At 50.7% G+C, this 21,746-nt stretch overlaps 1 protein-coding gene across 6 annotated transcripts in view; it reads right to left on the bottom strand.

The window, feature by feature from the left end:
* Nucleotides 1-131: 131 nt before the first annotated feature.
* PIP5K1C (phosphatidylinositol-4-phosphate 5-kinase type 1 gamma) overlaps nucleotides 132-21,746 on the bottom strand; it is a 45,407-nt gene continuing 23,792 nt past the window's right edge. Inside the window, exons 5-19 of one of the 6 annotated variants that reach the window (XM_040537284.1) lie at nucleotides 21,110-21,227; nucleotides 19,054-19,206; nucleotides 16,773-17,072; nucleotides 16,060-16,265; nucleotides 15,090-15,173; nucleotides 14,503-14,551; nucleotides 13,406-13,490; nucleotides 12,939-13,100; nucleotides 12,751-12,780; nucleotides 11,858-11,999; nucleotides 11,533-11,565; nucleotides 9,165-9,269; nucleotides 8,738-8,870; nucleotides 4,529-4,612; nucleotides 132-4,135 (exon numbers count right to left, since the gene is read on the bottom strand). In XM_040537284.1, coding sequence (XP_040393218.1) covers nucleotides 4,133-4,135; nucleotides 4,529-4,612; nucleotides 8,738-8,870; nucleotides 9,165-9,269; nucleotides 11,533-11,565; nucleotides 11,858-11,999; nucleotides 12,751-12,780; nucleotides 12,939-13,100; nucleotides 13,406-13,490; nucleotides 14,503-14,551; nucleotides 15,090-15,173; nucleotides 16,060-16,265; nucleotides 16,773-17,072; nucleotides 19,054-19,206; nucleotides 21,110-21,227 — 1,687 coding nt within the window. In that variant the 3' untranslated portion in view covers nucleotides 132-4,132. The remainder of the gene's footprint in view (nucleotides 4,136-4,528; nucleotides 4,613-8,737; nucleotides 8,871-9,164; nucleotides 9,270-11,532; nucleotides 11,566-11,857; nucleotides 12,000-12,750; nucleotides 12,781-12,938; nucleotides 13,101-13,405; nucleotides 13,491-14,502; nucleotides 14,552-15,089; nucleotides 15,174-16,059; nucleotides 16,266-16,772; nucleotides 17,073-19,053; nucleotides 19,207-21,109; nucleotides 21,228-21,746) is intronic. The other 5 variants (XM_040537285.1, XM_040537286.1, XM_040537288.1 and 2 more) reach the window with 5 other exon arrangements.

Here is a 21,746-nt window from a genome sequence, read left to right as displayed (position 1 = left end):
CGGTGTTTTTATTTATTTATTTATTTATTTATTTATTCATTTCCCCCTTTTTTTCTCGCTTTTTACACCAAAATGCCGGCGCGGGGCGGGGCGCGGCAGTGAAGGCGCTGAGACGAGGCAGAGCCGCGCGCTGCGCACAGCACACACAGAATGCTTTTATCACAGAGCCGAGGACACAAAGCATCAACTTACAGTTCTCTGGAAAAGGGTTCCCCCAAAGAGGAAACGAAAAACCAACAGAAGGAAGAAAAGAAAAAAGCGCTCATGACGTAACCCCCCCCCCCCAAAAAAAAAAAACATAAAGAAGAGAGCCATGACAACACCCCCGGTCGGCATCCCATCTCGGCCCCCCCTAATTACATACATTCATTACACGGTGCACGCACGGAGCAGACGTGGGAAATGAGCGGGAGCACGAGCATCCGATAGAGGAGACCCGGGTCTAACGTAGACATCAACAGAGAGAAAAGCAGACACGAGCCAGGGCGCGGGGGCCGCGGCTTTTGTCCGGCTGGGCGAGAGCTGGAGGTGACACTGAGCGGGGAACGGAAGGTGCTGGGCAGGACCACAGCACATTTCGGGAGCCCAGCCGGCACCGAGGGTGACCCAGGCCCTGCCGCAGCGGTGCCAGCCCCGTGCCCAGAGCCAACGTGCAACCTCAGCACACACGGCTGAGCCAGGCACCAAGGAAGCAGCGGTGACTGACAGCAGAGACAGCCCTGGAGTCCTCGAGCCCTGCACCCGTGGACCAGCAGGAGATGCGGTGCCTCCTTTTTGAGATGTAGGGGTACGCTGGTGACAGCACTAGGCAGCAATCTTCTGGGGCACTAGAGAAAGCCGTAGCAAAAACACCCATGACCCGCTCTGCAAGTGAGCTGGGCACACAGCTAGAGAGAAGCTCAGGCCAAGGAGTGGCAAGGGCTCTCCTCCCCAAAGAAGGGCTGATGCTCTTTCCCAAGGGCAAGACCCAGTTCTTCCCTTCCTCGACTCTGCTGTGCCCTGCAAAGGCACCATTGACAAGGCATGGGAAGTGCCCCACAGTGCCCCAGTGCTCCCCCACTGCAACGCAGTGGGCAGGAATAGCACAGAGAGGTGGGTAACGAGCAAGCCTTGAACCCCAGGGTCCTGTAGCCTTGTGAAGTCTCAGCTGCTCTCCAGCACAGACACCTGGGCAGGAGATGACAGCAGGAAGTGTGCATGGGCCTGGCAAGGAGTAGTTTCCATTTGGGATCAGCATCTCCCTAAAAGAAGGCTCCTTTTTCCCCACTCACATTGACAAAGTTGCTCCCATCCCTTTGCTCTCATCTTTTACAGACCTGCTCGCTCCAATGGGTTCAGCATTATAGGATTGCACACAGAAGGATTGTCTCAAAAAGCCTGGACACCTGAAGAATGACAACAGTTGGAATGAACGTGCTGCAAAAGGAGATTTGGGCTTTCCCGTATCTTCTGGGACCAAGCTAGCTTGAGCCTGCAAAGTTCATTCACCGAGATACTCCATGAAGGTTGGGCTCAGATGCTTCCTGCACAGAGGCTAAGCAGCTTTAGAGACCCCTGAAACTCAGGGAAGGAAAGAAGTCTTGATTTCAGCTCTTAGACAGTGATGCCTGAACCATCTTAAACGAGATGCCTGATTTCAGTTGGTGGGAAAGGCCTGCTGCAGCTAACCCCAGTGGCCCCACGAGCGAGGAAGTGCCCGTGCAGCTGGGGCTCAGCTGAGCCCAGCCTCCTGGCTCCCTCCCAGAGCCGCGTTCCCCAGCGCAACGCCCGAGAGTGACATCTGAAGATGCAGAAGGGACATGGCTTCCTCCGGCCTCTCCAAGTGCAGCATCGGGCTTCTGGAGGAAACGAACAAAGGCTGAATTTCTAGCATTTTGAAGCCTCACGCTTTCAGCCCAGAGGCACGTTAGTCTGTAGGTATTGCACTACTCCCGGCTCCCCTCTGCCCAACTACTGAGCCCCCCGCAGCACTCAACATGCAGCCTGCAGCACCCCCCCAGGGCTGGCACAGGGAGATGGGGTGGGTTAGGAGCTGTTTCCCAGCCTACTGAAGGGGCTGTCATGGAGCGATGCTACGAGCTAGATGAACAAGCTGTCAAGTAGCAACTGAAAGGGGAGAATGTCTTGAAAGACTTTTGATAGATTATTTGGTAAATACATGAATACATCTAATGGCAGCAGCTTGCAAGACCCCCAGCCTGCACTCCGAGAGCAGCACACTGTACAGCCTTCAGCATCTGCAGGCATGGGGTGAAGTTTGGGTCCCATACTTCTAGGCAAGAAACAATGTCAATTCACGAAGATCCTCGCCAACTTCATCACGTCGCAGAGGGGAAGAGCTTCCCACCAGCCTGGTTACCTTCTGGGACCTGAATCAACCAGTCCTGAGTGCTGCTGCGAAGACAGATGGAAAGGGACAGAGCCCCAGAAGGAGGGTTCCTCTTCTACATTCCTCTACAAGGAATCCCAAGGACAGCTGAAGATTGTGATGAGAATAAAGAGATTTTGACCCCCTCTCTTGGCATGTAAAGCACACAAACAAGACCTGTCGCCTCCTTGTCTAAAGGGTTTCATTTCTTCTCTCTGGGAGAGGATGGGATTGCTGGAGTTCAAGATGCTACGGTGTCCTGCTGACAGAAGGATGAGCCTAAACCGAGCACTGCCAAGCGACACCAAATCTTGTCTTGGCTACAGCGTGCAGCCCTCCAAGAGCAAACTATCCGTGTCTCAGACATCCGAAGCAGCGATTTCCAATAGCAGACGTTGCCACAGGCAACATCCGAGTCACCCAGCTTTGTGTCCAACAGAGTCTATGCACACAATACCGCCCGGCGCAACTGGGTGCTGGAGCCAGGTGCCTGGTTTCTGCCTCCAGTAGGCGTGGACGTGCACGCAGCTCCCTGACTGCCCTGAGGTACGGAGGATACGTGTGAACCCAATGTCCGCGACCCCCGAGTCACTGGCGGTCGGATACACCCGTGAGCATGCGAGGTGCTAAGTGGCTCCAGTGGGATGCGGTGTCCGGGCGAGCTACACCGGGGCTGGCAGAGCGGGGACCGATCCCTGGAGGCGCCCAGTCCTCATCTGTCCATGCCTGCCAGCGGGCAGCGGCTGGCGCGGACGGCGGTGCAGCGGCCGGTAGGACGAAGCGTGGGCTTCCAAGCACAGAGGGACGGGGTGACAGTAGCGTGGCACACGGTGAAGGCTGAAGCCATTGCGACGTCCAGAGAGCCGAGGTGACCACATCAGCGTTGCCAGGAATCGCTTGCTTCCCCCACACAGCGTTACGGATCTAGAGAAGTCACTAGCGATTTTTGAATCCAAGTGAATTGGCATGGCTACTTTGGACTACTGTAACATGGGAGCAATTCTACTCAATGGCCTTTAATACATGGCATTTACATAGCACCTTTCATCCCAGGCTTTAAGTGCTTTAATGGAAGTGGGAACTGCACACCCATCAGCACAGGGGAACCGAGGCACAGAGTGGTTAAGTGACTTGCCTTAGGTCACTCGGCAAAACCGTGGCAGAGCCTGGACAGCCTTACACCTCCCGACTCCATCAGTTGGTCAGACCACGCTGCTGCCTCAAGGGAAGCCACTCCGCTCCCTGCCCTCCCCAGCAACGTGCTCCTACCAATTCTCCAGTGAGGTCTCACACTCCTTTCTGATGCACAAATATATGACAACCAAAAAAAAAAAAAAAGTGCAGTAAACTAAATGTTTAAAAAAGCACATTTGTGCTGTCTCTGTGCAAAGATAAAAGAAATAAATACATGATTAAAAAATTAAAAAGGTTCACAGTATTACACATGGATAGGTAGCTACGGTAGTGCACATCTGGAAAACACTGTGTTACTACCCAGGATTCTCTACACCCAGCTGGATGTCTCCGTTGGGAGCTGTGGGTGAGTGGGTGGTTTCTTTGCTGCCCACATCTGGGATAAGTAGAAATAGACGGTTATAGTTTTGCTCCGTTCTGAAATGCAGTGCCCGGGATCCTGCAGTGCAGCAATACTGGTGTCGGCAAGCTCTTCCCCATCCCACTGGAACGGCTGCATCAACGAAAAGGGAACACATCGACCTGCAGAGGGAATCGCTGCTCTCTGGGGCTTCTGTGTCTGCATAGAGATTACTGCAAGAGGCAGAGAAAAGAGAGTCAACACCCGTGCATCCGCTCTGCATCTGGTCTGAGCCCAGCCAAATCCCCAGAACCACAACGAGCACAAAGAGGGAAACTTGCTTGTTTTGCATCCCAGTAACAACAACGCATCTGAAGAACTTCAGACCCCCAAGCTTTCACTGCACTCAACCCTTGTCGAGCCGAACGGGTCTCTGCCAGCGCAGCAGACCTCACCTGCTGCCACAGAGCTGAGCCGAGCTGCGGCAGGGCTCCGCCGCGGCCATGCAAGAGCCCCATGCTGCACAGAGGCCACAGCAGCTCCCTCTGCAAGGCCAGCTTGCACAGGGAGCGCAAGGTCCGACCTTGACCCACCGGGCACCCAGCACGTGTTTCTTGTACACTTACTGTATCGCTCTCCTCATCGGAGACAGAGTGGAGCTGAGCGCTATAGTGGAGCGGGGAGTAAACCCAACTCCTCTCGTCTGTCGGCTGCCAGAGTGGCCAGAGACGGCGGGGAGAATGCAAGGAGAGCAGCAGCAGAGCAGGGAGCAAAGGAGAGAAGAGGAAAAAATAAAAGGAGAAAATAAAAGAGTAGGAAACAATACAGTAAGAACAGCTGTCCGCCTGGAGGGAGAGAACTGAGCTCAGTGCTGGGTCTCAGCAGAGGAGCCTTCCTCATCCTCAGTACCTACCTGCTCCCCACCTTCTGGGACATGGGACAACCTCTCCTCTTGCAGGGACAGATCTGAGTGCTCTGGAAGTGCCAGGGAAACCTCAGCTCCCTGCCACAGCATCACCCTGACCCCAGAGAAACCAGGAGACACGGGAAGCGACTTACCTAGGGGCAGGGACAGAGCTCTTGGTTCTTGCTACCCACTCTCAGCTCCCAAACCCCATTTTCTGAGCCCCAGGCATGCTACAAATTGGCATCTCGAGTGTCCAGGAGGGCTTTTACAGTGGAACCGGACCTGGTTTGCTGTGCCTTCTTCCCCCTTCCCTGCAGGCCAAGCAAGGCAGCAGACGGGTGGGTTGGATCACGGTGGATGGCGGGCACAGAAAGGAACCAGTTAGTTACCACTGAGAGCCTTGGAGACAGCAGAGGGGGTGATGAGAACAGGTACAACGAAGGAGGCAAAACACAACTGGATCTTGGGAATAATGTGGGGGAAGGGGACGTGTGTTGTGGGAGCCAGTTATCGCAGCTCTGGGCATCGGTGTGACAAAACACGCTTCTGCTTCTGACTCAGCACAGAAATCCAGGCAGGTTCAAGGGCTGGTGATTCCCGGGGGACCCACCTTCGCTGCAAAGTGGCTCTGCTGGCTCCAGAGGTGCCCCCATATCAGGGGGAGGAAGCTGGCCCCATGACCCAGCCTGGGCTTGCAGAGGAAGAGAAATGGAACTGGATGCTTGAAAAAAGCCTGGGGGGGGGGGTTCCCGGCCTGGGAACCAAGTGTAACAGTCTATGATGTGCAAGAAACTACAAGAAGCTAGAGGAGCTTTGAAGCACTGGGCTCCGCATGCTGGACCCCATCAGTAATTGCAGCTGCATTAGCAGAGACAGCTGGGAGGAAGGAAGGAAGAGAAAACCTTGCCTGGAGCTTTTTGCAGGGCTCTGCTGAAGGCGCAGCAACGCCCAACGCTGCACCAAGTCTGCCCCACATCCTGTTTTTCACCCATCCTGACCGAACCACATGCTCCAGCCAGCCCCTTTTCGAGCCTTCTGGGAGTCCAGATGCATGCAGGGAACTGCAAACCCAGCGGGGAGATAAAAAAAATAAAAATAAAAATAAAAAGTAGGAGCATCCGGTGCTTGGGATTAACCCTGCTGGTGCTGGGCCAGCCGAACCCAGCGTGGGGGCAGGAAAAGCTGCCGGGAGGAGCTGGCTGCCTGTTTGCCCACACAGTGCAGCACTTCCCAGTGCCATCCAAGCTCAGGAGCATGCCCCTGCTTCCCCGTGCACCCTGCCTGATGCCTTCTCCCCTGCCTGGCTCCAAGGCGGCAGGCGCTGCGCCAACCACGCTATGCAAACGCTTGTGCCGAGGCCCTGACAGTGCTGTCATTACCCTCTGAGGAAGACAGCAGCTCTCACGGACCCTGAGAAGGGAATGCCAAAACCCAGAGCAGCCCCTAAACACTGAACTGCCTCACTGCGCCTTTTGGAAGGGAAACTCCCACAGCTCACAGAAAACCTGCAGTGAGGAGGGAGCCCATGAGTGATGCCAGCAAGGGCTGAGAGCAGAAACCATCCCTGATACATCAGTAACTCAGAACTCCTTTGGCTTTACGAGTGCTCAGCCTCCCAGCCACCAGAAATAAGACTGGCCACAGGCCTGAGAGGTCAAAACTGGCTTAACAGCAGCTCCAGAGCATCTCAACAGGCTCTTTGGAACCCAGTCTGGCTTCCTGAGCCAAGGGAGCTGTGCCTAACGTCACCTACAAATGCTCAGGTGCCTTCACCTTTCTAGACAGATCTGGTGCCTGCAGGTTTGTCCAAGGGCCGGGTGATGCTGTGGCCCATCCCATGCCAGGAGCTGTGCCCTTAGCCTGCAGAAAAGCAGGGCAGAGCCTTCATTTCTGTAAGATCCTACAGAAATCCATTTCTGCAGTTATGATCTGCCTCCCCAGTTTCTACTGAGCTGGTTCCTAGCAGCCACAGAGGACAGAGCTACAGCATCCAAGGAAAAAGGAGCTGCTGGACCCAGCGTTTCAAAGCTGCAGCTCTGCTCCCCTATGTGCTAGCACGTTCACTTACAGTCCCAGAGGAAAGCGAGGTGGTTCGGAGTCTGCGCTGACGGGGAGAATAAATCCAGTACCTCCCATCTGTGAACTGGATGGCCCCAGGGCAAGTGAGGTGAGAGAGGAAACAGAGGAAAAAAAAGATGATGTGAAGGACAGGATGAAAGAGAAAGCAAAAAAACAAACAAACAACAACAACCAAACAAAAAAAAAACAACAAACAAAAAACAACAACAAAAAAAGAACAAGGGGTTGTGCAACTCCAGGTCTGAACGGATCAGCAGGCAGGGAAGCCGTGCGTGGGAAGAGCGGTGCCCGTGCCTGGGACAGTCTCTGCGCCTTTATTCCCCTGAGAGTGAGCAGGAGGATAAAGCGCTCTCCTTTCAGAAGCAGATTTCCAAAGAACAGACCACAGCCCCCTGGGACTTGACAAATCGTTCTCTGTCCGTAGCAACCCTCCGACCACTGCTCCTGGCGCACCGCTGTGGGAGCAGCTGTGGTCCCAGCCCTGCTGCGCTTGGGCGCTGCCTCCCTTGAGCTCCGGTTTAAGTGGTTTTCCAAGGAAAGTGCCTGTGGGAGCCCAGGTCACCTTTTCCCTTCATCCCAGCAGTGACAAACGCTCCACAGCACACGACACACATTTAATGCAAAACTCAAGGACTCAGATGAAGTATGAAATGCTGATGGGCGGTCAGTCACGCTCTCTGGGAGCACACACTGCACACAAATGGTTTCTTCTCAACAGGGAGGAACCCCTCGGAAGTTTGGGGGGAGTCCATGTGCCCACGAACACGGAGGGAGGGGAGCTGCCCCCTGCTAGGAGACACTTGCCAGCAGAACCGGCAGTATCTGCAAGCAGCTTGCACACAGCTGCCATCCACAGGCAAAGAAAGAGCAGCCAGTGTTAGAGGGAGCTGTTTGCATTTTGAACAGCATGCATAAAAACCCAAACAGACAAGCTTTTAAAATGGAGCTGATTCCTTCTGCAGCTCCCGCGAGCCTCCAAATGACTCGGCAATGAGTGAGCAGCTCTGCAGCAGAGTCACGCAAGCCCAGGGAAAGCCAAACGTTGCCATGTTTAGGTTAGTCTGAAGGAGTTCACAGGGCACAGCTCATCTCCACTGCTGTGTAACCGACAGCAACGAGGCAGAGCAGGGCACCTTTTTAATGAGAAGATTCCAGTGCCAGGACACGGGGGAGAGCTGCCATGGGGCAGGCCCTCAGCTCTGCTCTGGGAATCCACAAAGCAGGGACATGTTGCTAAAATCTCCTCTCCAGTCTACAGAAGCTGCTCAGACATTGCAGAAGCTGGCTGAGGAATTCAGCCCCCAGCTCCACGGCACTCTGCTGCCAACCAGCAACCACCTCACTTACTCCCTGTCTCAGTACTAGATTTCCACTGCATCACCTACTGCATCTGCCTGCAGGGAAAGGAAAAGCCAGAGTTTACCAGAGCCCGAAGTCAGCCCCAGTGCAACCGCCTCTGCTCTGGCTCTGGGCAGCTACGGCACGTTTGTGTTCCAGCTCCAGCTGAGGGAGCCCCTGCTGCACCTGCGTTCACCTTGGCTTGTCCCAGGAGTGAACACGCTGGCCTAGATAAGCCCTTCAGCGCTCCTGCTTGGAAGTAGAGCAGCACACCTACGGCTACCTCCGCAGCAGCATCACCTGTTTGAGTCCCACTAGATGCTGCTCTCCGTTCTCCAAGGGCTAGTCTGGTTCCCTGCATTCAAAACCTGTCCAGTGTTAAGATCTGAAGGCACTCGACACAAGGGCAGACACTACCCTGTGCACCTGACTGCCAAAATAGAGATGATTACAGCCTCGTCCAAACGTTTCCCTCACACCCCTAACAGGCCAGGCAGAAAAGGTATCTTACAAAGTATATGTCTGTGACTGGCACATCATCTTCATCCGAGGCCTGGCTGGCTGGTTCGGAGGCCTGGCTGGCTGTCTCCACCTCTATTGTAGCCGTGGATGTTCCAATGGCACAGGCTGAAGAAGCCGCCTCTCTGGAGGGGGGAAGAAATGACAGCATCGAGTCAGCGTGCTCAGAAAAGAAGGAACAAGGAAGACTCGGTGATTTATTGCAGAAAAGCTGAAGAGGATAATCTGCTTTAACATCCAGAAAGATCAGGTCAGGTCAGAAGGAGCATCACTTGGCAGTGTCTCACCGAGCTGTGTGAGAGCCTCTCTCTCCAGGGAAGTCGATGCCCCAACAAAACCAGCCTCCAGCAGAAGCAGCCACAGACCAAAAGGCAGCGGGCAGGGCTCTGCCCAGCTGCTGAAAGCTCCGGAACACTCACTCTTTGTCGTCTTCTTCAGGAGCTACGATCTCAACATCACACTTGGGCTCCAGCTCTACGCTGATCTGCTGAAGCTCCTCTTCAACCCGCACCTCCTCGTGTGACCTGGGAACCAACGACACAAGGAGCAAGGCTCAGCCAGACCTCCCAGCACTGAGGCTTGGGGTAACCAAAACTCCCAGGCAAAAGAGTCAGTCCTGCCAGATTGCAGTGCTCAAAGCCAAAGAGGTGGGAAAAGAGGACAAGAGGAAAGGGATTAGCTAACCAGTGCTGCAGAAAAGATGGCAATGTCAACCTGAATACAGAGGAAAAAGGAAAATTGGCCTCTGGGGAAAACCTGTGCCCAGAGTTATCCATCAACTGCACAAGGGGCAAAGCCTCCAACCTCTTCTGAGGCTCCCAGCGCACTGAAGCTGCTCTGGCTTGCTCCGAGGTTAACATCCTATTTATCTGCACGCTCAGGAGCAGTTTGTGACAGTCTTCAATTTAATACCTCATGCTATTAAAGTAATTGCTTGTGTTAGCAGGGCTGGCTCTATAGCCCTCCTGGGAAGGAGAAGCTGGTGTTTGCCAAGCCAAGGGCACGGTCTGGGGCAGGGAGGAGCTTCAGGTCTACGAGGAGCCCTGGCCAGCTCTGCTCCATCCCTGGCCGGTGCTCGGCCGAGAGCTGCAGCCAGCAGCACTCCGTCTGGCTGGGTGCTGCTGTAGGGGTGGATTTCATGAACCCAGAGGGAATTCCCCAGCAGCTTAGGGTAATCAGAGGCTTGCCACATTCCAGGCTCAAACAAATTGGGGAAGGGCTTTTTCATTTCAACTCAGGAATGTAAATTCCCAGAGATTCATGCTTTAATAACTTTGTTTTTGCACATACACACAAAGGTCCCTGTTCCCCTAGAAAGAATGTAGATACCATCACAAGAAACGGAGAAATTAGGCAAAAAAACAAAAAAAAAAAACAAAGAGGGTCCCACTTATGTGAGATGCCTGTAGTTGTGGTGAGTCTGTGACAAAGAGATCTACCTCTGACCAAGTCATTAAGCTCCCTGTCCAGTCTGGGGACAGTCACTTCTAGGACATGATTCACCTGACCCATTTTCAGACGAGCAGTCACATCCTGCAATGAGTCCCTCCATGATGTATCGAGGGAGCCTGGAGTAATTCAGGTGAAGTCACTGCATTTTGCAAAGTGGATCTTGTCACAGGTGCCTGAGTTTAAGTCTCCAATATTCAGCAATTTCAGACAATGGATTCTGCAGGAGGTGAAATGCCTTACAGACCCCTGCCACTTGGATGGGTGCTGCAAATCAATAGCAACTCGCCCCTTGCCCTCTAGTGACAGGAATTTCCCAAAATGCATTAAGAAATACCCTGGAAAAGGATTTTTTCCACAGGCTGCATGGTGTGAAACTCAGCAAATCACTAAAAACCAGGAACGAGGGGAGATGTTTGTGGGATGCTGTAAACAACCATCTTCTCAAGTCCTTGCCTTCCTCTGAGGCACCAAACATTGGCTGCACAGAGAGAGGACATCGGTCTGTCCAGCAGCTCCTCTGGCTACGGCGTATCCCAAGACTGAGTTTCTGATGTGCATTTCAAGATCTGTATCTACAACACTTACAAGATGTCCCAGAAACCTAGGGCAGAGTGAGCAGCAAGTCTAGGGTCCTCATTCAGGTCCCACTGACACAGGCAACAGGGTTATTTTTACTGGTGCAAAAGTATGCAAGATAATTACACGATGTGAGATTCTAAATCCAGACACTCTTATGCAGCAGGGAGTTTTGTCCCACCTTGCCCTTGGCTCTGAGCCACCTATCACCGCAGGCCAGAAAAAGCCTCAAAGCACCCAAGTTTCTGAGAACACTGGAAGTACATGCAGCCTCCAAGCTAGCTACATCTCTGGTGGTCTGAATGTGCTCAGTACCTTGCAAAGTCAGAGCCCTCTCTTATATTCATGTCCACTTCACCAAGGCAGACGCACAAAGGAGGATTTTTGCTGCTTTTAAGGCTTGGTTACTGAGAGGGGGGGCATAAGGGACCATTTTCATTGATTCAAGTGCTGGTTGAGGGGGTAAGTTTGGACAACTCAACCAAATTAAGTTGTCCCCTTTCCCACCAAATAACAATATTAAAGATTCCTTGCAGAGCACTGGGAGATCTGCTATAGTGAAAATTCTGTGCAAGAAATGGGGATCATCTGATTGCAGGAAGCAATTCATCATCCTGCAGAAGACCACTCCAAAGTCGTGGGGCTGCCAATATTCACATTCAGCCCTCCAAGAGGCCTTTGCACAAGGACAAAAGTGAGGTAGGACAAACGTGAGGTCCCTGTGCAGCACTGCAACAAGAAACAAGACACTTTTCTCACCTGCCATCCTGCCCTGAGGAGTGTGTGCGCCTCCTGCAGAAAGAAACCAGGATAGTAGTTAGAGGAGGGATTGAAGACAGAAATCCTACACTGCCCCCAAATCTAACTCCCTGCCCCATAAGGGAGATGTTCTACTTAACAGCTGACACTTCTCCCAGCAATAATTAATCCCATCAAAGCTGTGTCTGCTTGCTCCCAGGAGAGATTTAATTAAAATTGGTCATTAGCATTCCAGAGCATAGGGCAGCCTACCGAGAGCTGCAGCACAAAGAGGAACGGCAGCCACTTGACACCAGTGGGAGCAGGGGATGGGCACTGTCCTCACCTGTACCTGGGCTGCTCAGATGTCTCCGAGGGGGATCGCTCAGGAACAGAGAGAGATGTTGAAGAGAGTGTTGTGGCTATGGAGGCCGTGGTAGCTTCTTCAAAGGAAGGAGGTGTGCAGGGGAGCAGGTCTGGCCTGCCTGCTGGCCCACAGCGGAGGACAGGAGAGATGTAGGAAGAAAAAGAGGAGGTCAAACATCAACCCCTTATCTACACCATCCCAGTGTGAGGCTGTTCTACCTGCACACCCTCACTGGGACTGGCCACTTGAAGGCTCAAGCAGGCAAGTTTAGCTGGTTCATGAGAGCAACGGCTTATCCCAAAGCATCCTCTAGAGAGAGCCAGTAAGCACCATTCCAGCATGACAGATAGACACTACAGAAAATGTAATGCCAATGAAGATATCTCACTGGTAACCAAAGCTGGATTAAAGGCTTGGATTGCCAGAGATAAATATCCAAGTGAATTAAGAGATGAATCGAGTGCTCACTGCTTTGCATGGACTAACACTTATGTACTCAAGAAGCCTGCCTTTCACCACTTGTCTGTAAATCCAGCCCAGATGGAAGTGATGAAAAGGGCAAAGAACCAGACCCATTTACCTTTTTCCTTTTCTCCCCCAAATGCAAGATCTTGCCCCATTCAAACACTGACACTGAAGTCCTGCAGTGCAGAGTCCCCTTTTTCTACAGGTGGAAAACTCAACTGATTGCTTTTGGGCTGCGACCACTGGTGCCAGGTGGAAGTGGCTGCCTTGCAGCAGTGATGCAAGTGACCATTTTTACTGCAGAACCATACAGTGCTGCAAAGAAAGGATTTGGTCTTCTTCAACACAGAGATGTTGCTTCCCAATCAACTAACTGCTAGCACTGTGACAAAACAGCATCCTCTTACCTTCTCCCCTGTCCTGGTTAAGTTTAGTACCTGCAAAGCACAGCAAGACAGGGAATGAAGAACTATCCATCAAGGAAGATGCGTTTGGTGCACAGTGGGGAACACAACGAGAAGTGAGGAGCATCCTAAGGAACTGCTAGGAAGAAGAGGGTAATCACACAGCCATCAGCCACAGACAAGACTACTACCTTCATCATCAAGGGTGGGGTAACTCCTGGCTGCACGGAGATCGTACTGGGTTTCGTCCTTTTCAGAGGGGAGCTGGCTAGCTGAGAACGCAGCTGTTGGACCAGGCATCTTGACAGCTAGCAAGGCACTACGCCCTTTCTTTGAGGGAGATGACTTCAGAGCTGGATGAGAAGAGTGAAAGAGAAGATGAAACTACCACCACCAACACCAAAGGCACCCTGCCATTCATAGGCCTTTGCCCTCCGACACACTGCATGGAGAGCTCCTGGGCAGGAGTTTGGCAGGCCACAGAAAGCCATGACACCCGAGGGCTCTGCAGCTCCCCAGCTTTGCTTCATATTACAGCAGAAAAGCCTGCTCAGATTCCTGCCCAGAAACTCTCCATGTGGACGCAAGCAGCAGGATGGAGATAAGGCTCTGACTCTCCCGTATCACAAGGACAGCAGTTCCTGGGCCATGTACTTACAGGAATTTTTTCGAAACACCGTGTTGGTCATGAATTTGAAGAATCTCTCTGCATAAAAGCTGGGTCTGTGTACTGACACTGTGTCCTACAAAGGCAAGAAGCAATTGTTTCATTTTAAAATTACCCCTCAAGGCAGAATTTCTATAACAGCCAATGCAAGCTTTTTTATTCCAACATTTAGCACTCATAGATCCTTAAAATGGAAAGGCTTAACTGAAATGATCTGATTAATGCTATAAATAAGCCTGAAGCGTTGCCTTTGATTTGATTGCATTTGATTACATTCTCACTGTAATTTTATAATGGATTTTGGTGATTTTATTTCTTTACAGACTTTCTGGATTTTTCAAATATTGACCTGATTACATATATGGAATTTCTTCTGGCTTTGCTGGTTGACATTCAAAGCACACCTGGGTATAATTGCAAATGACATGGACACCAAAATTCAGCCAGGGGTCCCCATACATTTCAAATATTTTGCACTTTTTGTTTTAAATAGTAAAACTGAGCTGTCTCTGCTTCCCATGTTCAACTGTGCTCCTATGACTTAGCATCTACACAATTCCTTTGCCTTGTATTTTAAGGGAAGGTAGGATATGCAATGCCGAAAAAGAGTTTTTCACAGCTGAGATTGCTCTTTTGTAAACACGCATCTGGCTGCTGCTAGGGACACGACAGCAAGGAAACACTGAAAGCGATTTATTAGCAGATAGCTTACTGAAGTGAAACCGCAGTCAGTCACCATAGAGCAAACGCAGGGCTCCTCAACCCATACACGATAGCACATGCCTTGTGCATACAGCTCCTGGTATTGTGGGGAGGAGGAAAATGACAGATGGGAGCAGAGGAGGAAAGCTGGTAGCATGACAGCTAAGCAAGAGGAGGTGGAGTGAGCAAGAAAACCTGATTGGGAATAAGTGGTACTACACCACTGTGGAGGCTTAAGAGGCAAGAACTATTCCTTTCATCAGCTTCAACTGTACCAGTTCAGGCGCTATAAATAGCGAGGTAATTGGCACCAAGTAGCATAAATGAAGCCGAAGCAGTAACCCTGCTGAGACCTGGACAACTCCTGCCTCTGTACAGACACTCACCCCATCATGGACAAGGGCCTTCCAGGTATGTTCCAGCTTCTTGATGAACCTAATTTAAGGGGAGAAGCAGAGAGAAAGAAAGAATCAGCTGCAAGCATGTACTCCATGTCTAAGACACCTTTTGTACCCTGCACAACAGAGATCGCTGAGCTGCTAATGACATCTTCGTCTGGAGAGTAGCTTTCCACCAGCCAAGAGGTCAGCTGAGCACACTGGCATCTCGGCAGTTGGGTCAGGACTGCCTGGAAACCCTCCAGGGAAGGAGGCGTGGGGCTGTAAGAGGGGCAGAAAATCACCCTCCACCCCTGGATATATGCTGTCTGTCCCAGGCACTGAGACAGGGAATTTCTTTATGAGCATTTACCTTACCTTACTCTCATTATACCTTTAAAAAATGGCTCTGTGTCACCAGCTCTTTTAAGGACAAGAACAAAATCCACAGCCCCCAACGTGCATCGACAGACAGCTTTAGGTAGCTTGCCTACTCATTATCAAACTCTTCAGGAGAGGAAAATCTTCCTGCTTTCATTCAGCATTAAAATAGATGTTAACACACTTAGGGGATAGATGACTGCAGAGATACCTGCCTGTATGACTGAAGAATATCTATTATTCCTACGTGGAGCAGGAGACGCTCTCCTTTGCCATTCACTGCTGGGATTCCTCCCATCCTGCAGGTAAGACAAAACCCCAGTGAGCACAGCCTTAAAACCAAGAGCTGTAACACCCCGAGTGAGACCTGTGGAAGGGCAGGCGGCAGCACTGGAAACAGGACTCTGCGATGTGGTGGTCAGACAACACAAAACCTGCACAGTCCCTTTCTCAGCAAGTCACTTACTGACCCAGAGCATTTCACACAAGATGTCCCCAGAGCTACTGGCTGCTCAGATCACCAAATATCAGCACAGGATCTGTGTCGCATGACAACAGCTCTGCCTGGGCCAGAAAGCACCATGTTTTTTTTCTTAGCTAGAGAATATTTTATTCTGGGGACCCAAGACAGCATGAACTGCCTGCCTGTTAGGGCAGCAGATCTTTAAGGATGAACGTATTCCCAGCGCCATCCCCACTAATATCAGTCAAAGATGCAACACCACCAGCGCGAGCACACAACGAAAGCATGCAGGTAGCAGGCAGGCCACTGCAATTAAGGATGCTCTTTGAAATGCCGAAGTATTTCCTGGCTCCACTGTGACTCCATCAGAACCGGAGCAGCTGGTTTCACACGCCACAGCCACTGGCAGCAAACACAGCAAACTCCAGCATTTGTTAGCAAGCCTGTCCACAGAGCCAGAGAGACAGCCACAAGAGCCACCAGCTGCCCGAGAGCCACGGACTGGGCAAACCCCCGGCACGCAGCTCCACCAGTTACTCCAGCACTTGCCCGTGTGCTGAGCAGAGGCTGCTTGCTAACCACGCTGGGATGGCTTAAGGCAGCAGGGCCATAAACCCAGGAGAGATGCCCATATAGCCCACAAGGGCCTCAGTTAGGGGTTTCCTGCTCCTGCCTCCACCTCCGCCCCTGCAGCAGCACAAGAGGACCAGGTTTTCACCTACGTGTCGTCTGTGTCTATGGACTCCCCCCGGGCAGCCCCCCCCTGGATGGACTCCATGGCCGTGGAGTAAAGTGCCTTCTGCCCCACGGGGCGCTTCTCATCCGACGTGCTGTGGGCTCCCTCGGACTGCCGCTCCCGTTCTTGTTGGTCTATGTTATGAACCCCGAGCAGGAGGCTGTAGTCCATGATTTTAAAACTTTCCAACACCTACAAATTAGTATTGAGTATAAGAATAAAGACAAAACATCAGGCCAGCAGTTCAAACAAAGCACAGACCCCAAAGCATGGAACAGCCCGTCCACGTTTATGATAAGAACCCCGTTGCCAGAGCTTGAACGTTTCTGACCCAATAGTCATCTCTGAACTTGTCTGCATAGAATTTCCACAACCCAAAGGGCTGAGGGCACACAAGTAACATTGTTGTACCAGGTATCTGTTGCACATTGCATAAGAAAAATGTATTTATTCCCAACAGCCCAGCTACAAGTGGCAAGAATGCTGCAGTTTTAGGCATCAGGCAGAGGGACACAGTCTTAGTCCTTGGAGACTGTCACAAGATCCAACTCCACTGCTTTGCTTTCAGGGTAAAGAGCAGCAGAGGACTTATCCTGCTTTGGGGTTAGCAGATTAGTAAGGTTCTCAGTCATATGCTTTTCCTCATGCCTGAGAGCCACAGGCTTTGTTAATCTGCTCCCCAAACTGCCCCCTCCTTACCAGACAGTCTCGCTGCAATGTCTTCACCAATGCACTGAAGGTGTCTGCATCCAACATCAGGCCCTCGGGCATGTCTTGTATGAAGTCTAGGTCTTTGTATGTGGGGCTGGACTTTTCTTTTTCCTTCTTGGATGCCCGGCGCTTATAGGTTGAGCCTTTCAGGTCAAATTTCAGGTGCATTTTCACCACACGAGGCAGAATGTTGTTCATCACAACCACGCGGATATTTTTGCCCCCTGATTGCACACAGTACAGTCCATAAAACTTTGGCAGCAGCGTCCGTGGATTCTGGTTCAGGTTCTGAAATGGGGTTGGAAAAAGCATCAGCGGAGGTCATTTTGAAGAAGATTCCTGCTGTTTTCAACACAGAGCACATTAGTGGATCTTGGAGCAGACAGACTAGGGGTTCTTCACCTAGAGATTTTCTGAACTTTACATCAGAGCTTACTGCACACATCTGACAAACACTTGTGTTTCAGTGGCTTTAGGACCTGAAAATACCACTCTGCCTTGAATACAGGGAATGAGATGTTCACCTCTCTCTGGGCAAATAACCAAGTCCGGAAATTCCCTGCTTTCCCCACCAACAGCAGCTAAAAAAGGGAAACCAAACTGGAAGAGAAAAACATAAATAAGTGGGAACTTCAGGTTTAAAAATAACAGCTATCTTCATCTCTTCAGAAGTGTCAGAAACCAAGAGCCGTTCTCTGGCCCAGAATAAACCAGGGACACAGTACTTTTTTTAAATTTTAAACAAAACAACATCAATTTCCTCCTCCTTCTGGAAAGTTGCTTTATAAAAACACAGTTGGCCAGAGAGCACGGATATCCTGCTCTGCTATCATGTCCTTTTTTTTAGGCAGCTGCATTATTAGGAACGACATGACAGACACGAACTGCTTGTTCAGCTTTGGGAAGAAATTTGGGAAGGAAACAGAACATCTCTGCACGCTGTGAAGGGAAGGACGGGCCTGACAGATTCTCTGACAGATGGAAGAAGCACAACTGCATTACAATTTCACGCCCCACATCTCATCTCACCCAGCTGGACTCACAAGCAAGCCCTCCTTGTGAGTGTGCTGTTCAGCACAGCGCAAGCTAAAAGCAACAGAAAGAGCCAAGACCGAATGCAAACAGCACTTGCCCAGCTTTAAAGTAACTCAGGTAAGACCCCTCTGCTTCCTTTTCCATCCAGTCCTTTCACACTGGACGGGTTTCCCAAGAACAGCGGAGAGATCGTGTGTTAGCACCACAGTAACCACAGACGTGTGAATGCTACAAGCAGCATGTCCCTCCGCACAGACAGGTACCTCAGTGTAATTCTTTAACCTGGTTGCTAGCCAGGACAACTGCAGAACTCAGGACCACAGTGCAGCTCCATTGCCATTTATTTTGTACATTAGACAACAGCAATGCTTTCCAAAAACGCTCATCCTCTCCAGGAACTTCACTGCCACTTCCAAAATCAAGCAACTGGCTGCCAGATACACACAACAACCCAGACCCTGCATCGTTCTAGCAAGTTTGCCCCAAAGCGCAGAGCGAGACAAGTCTTTTCAGAAAGAAGAGTGTATGAACGCACAAATCAAACCCACTGCAACATGCACACAGATGGGGCAGCATTAACATCACCTGCCATAAACACGACCTCCTCCTCGGCACCTCCATGGCAAACAAATCCCTGGGTGCTCCTCAGGGAATTTCAGTGCCCTCAGGTATCAAGCTGGATCCTTCAGCACAGTTATGCAGGGAGGCAGCTCCTGGTTTATACGCCTCTCTGGGTGCTGCAGGATTCCTGAGCTTGGTACCGCAGCCAGCGGGAGCCACGACGACTGACAGCTGCCTTCGGAGTAACTGTTCAACAGCACGTGTGGGACATACCTGGGGCAGCAGTGGTTACCCCATAAAACCAAGACGGTTGCATTACTGCAGTCAACGACCATCCTCAAAGCCAGGCAGAGGCAGAGGCACGGTGCCAAGCAAAGAAGAAAGAGCTAGTGCTGGGAAAAGGGCACCCTTACACGCCTGGGAAACCATTTTCAGGCCAAAACCTGTCGACAAGCCCACAATCACCTCCCCCCCCCCCCAATTTACCTACAGAGCTTGCAAATAATTGGCAGGATTTGTGCTTCTGGGACTGGCTTTTGTGACTTTTGATGTTGTTGGTGGCACAGGGTGGGCAGGCCTCAAGAAACTGGGGTGGGTGACGTGCCCTGTGCAGCACCTGAGAGAAAAAAGCTGCCACTACAAATGCAGGTCCAAGGAGCTGGGTGATACCCACCATGTAGTAGCCAGGAAGGAGCTTCTGGAGGAATTCAGCTTCCTTGTGCATCACAGTTTTTATGATGAATTCATCATCGCTGGTGACATAGAAGAGAGAGCCACTGGCACCAGGGTTTGACAGCTCTATCAGAGGCTCGTTACATAATGAATACTAGGGAGGAAAAGGGAAAAAAAAAAAGATGATGTTTTTAGCCCCAGCTCATTGCACACTGAGCTCTAGGCCCTTGAGGGCTTTCCCTAGCACACTGCCTCGCTGTGAGATTAAGGGGTAGCAAAGCTTTAAAGGGAATTATTTTCATTATAGGCTAGGTCTAAGCAGCAAAGCTGATGGACAATTTACAATTAGAGAGTGAGATTACAGTTCAGAGCATCCCAACTGTTCAGAATCAAGCTAATCTTCTGCTTTCAGTAACATCCAGGCTTCATAATGACATCTTATCTTTTCCCATTGTGCATGTACGTGTGTACCACATTTAGGCTTCTTTCAGCACATTACTGCAAGCGCAGACAGAAAGATAGGATTTTAAGAGACATGACAGTCTGCTCAGGGCACCGCATATCTCCGTGCTGGAGGGAACACGATGCACCGGCTGCTCTCAGCAGCCTCCTCTGCCCTCATGCTCCCCTGCTACAGATGTGTTTTACAGCCACATCTCACCCCCAATCTGTTGGAAACACATGAAAAGGATGAGACCAGGTGTCCAAACAAGAAGAGAGGGATCAGTGCTAAGAACAGCAGGGGGTACTGCATCGGGAGGACATTGCTAGATATCAGGAGGCAAACAGCAGGTCCTCAATTGAGGACATGCCTAGCAGTTGCAAAAAAAATAGAAAGCGTGTGGATGTGCACTTTGCAGCGAGGGACCAACCCCAGGGTATCTGCGTAGGCTGAGCAGGTTCAGGCCAGCTCATGTCAGAGCCGCCACAGCAAGAGGTAGGATGGGGAGAGGAAGGTAGGGGTATGTAAGGGCCATAATCAGAGCAATGAATTAAATGCTCATCATTACACACTGAAAACAGCTTTCAGCACTGCGCAGATTAATGATCCAAGACTTTATCAAGTTAATTATCTCATGCATAATTAAAGGCATTTGCTGCTGTGGCAGGCAAGAGAGAATCGGGAAACAGAAGCAACAAATCAGAGCTGTGACCTTTGCAACTGAGGCAGGCTCTTTGCCTCACCCAGCTTTTGAGCCACTCGTCAAATCAGCCAGCATTATCTCAGATGGCACAGATGGGGAGCGCTGTTACTGTCGAGCCGTGCAATGGCACAGACTTGTTTTTTGTATGTTTTCAGCTATGGTTTACCCCTGCCTACTGCTGAAGTCAGAAAAAAATGGCTATCAGAAGGGGGAGGGCGTGCGCTTATTTGAATGTGTTCTGCTTCCCAGTTCAACAAGTGTCCTGTTTAAAGAGCAGGGTGTCACAAACATGGAAGGGGACCAAATTCAACCCCAGTGCACTCCAAGCCCCACCAGCTTGTATTACTAGATGGTTTAAAAAACAGCTCCAAGGAGCTTTCTGAGCACAAGAACAAGCTGTGTTTTATTCCGTCTTCATAAGATGATTAACATAACTACATTCACATAGTTCCCAAGTGAGTACACAAGGACAAATTCCCGTCTTTGTCCTCAGAGCCCCAGGGGACATTACAGGGTTGCACCCAGCTGAACACAAACCCCTTTTGCTTGTAAACACAGCAAGTTATTGTCACCACCAGCAACAGAGAGGGAACCCCATAACACAGCTTAGCAGCACACACTTCAAGCAGATCATTTCCTTTCCCTCCAGTGTGAGCTAACAGCTACCTCTGAGCAAACGAAGGTTTTGGCTGAGTTGTGCTGCTCTTACTGGGATGGTCACTGGATCTCCTCCAAAAATGGAACCCCCTAAAGCCACAGCCTGTTCCCACTCCTTGCTGGGATCAGAGAGATTCCTTGGCTCTTCTCTGTCCCTTTTAGACAAGATGAGCTGATAGCCTTGATTTAGGGGCAGATTTACTATACTGCTCCAGATCATCTCAAAATAGGGAAGACAGCAAAATATATCCATACCAAATAATCATCTGGACGAATCCCAAAGAGTTCTCGGAAGTACCGAAAAGCCACTGGTGCATAGGTTTTGAACCTGAAGTCAGCGTAATGGTGAGCCGGGGTAAGATTACTTCCTTCACTGCACAAAACAGACATTACAGATGAGCGAGCCTTTGTATTACCATTCGACAGATAGGTACAGCCACATCAAGGCTGCTGTGTATTAAATTGAGCCTTGCAAAAAGACCTCTCAGGAATGAGAAAAAAAAAAAAACGCCACCCAAAACAAAACACCTTTCTTCTGTGGCAGAACAACAGGAAAGTTGGTTTTAAATTATCTGCCAAAACCTATTTCCAAAGAATGCAAGGAACAGCCGCTTGTCAAGCTGAATGCATTTAGACAGAGAACATAGCTTTCATGAGATTTGTTAAAGAGAGTTAAAGAGCTCCCAGAATGAGCTTCCCCCTTGAAATTATACCGTGTTTGAGATAAAAATTCTACAGACAGGTAGAAAGAATAGCACACAGCAAGACTAACAAACCCAGCCATACAGCACTGTACCTTACATTGTGCTTCCTTGCAAGTCAGTGTTCTGCGGAATCTAACACTTCCCACTGCTATGTTTGTATGAAATAGATGCATATTTAAAACATTCAG

Source organism: Cygnus olor, chromosome 26 (assembly GCF_009769625.2).
Source record: "Cygnus olor isolate bCygOlo1 chromosome 26, bCygOlo1.pri.v2, whole genome shotgun sequence".
In the NCBI taxonomy this organism is placed as follows: Eukaryota; Metazoa; Chordata; class Aves; order Anseriformes; family Anatidae; genus Cygnus; species Cygnus olor.
The sequence above is the reverse complement of the archived record's forward strand: the minus strand, read 5'-3'. Positions and strand labels throughout refer to the sequence as shown.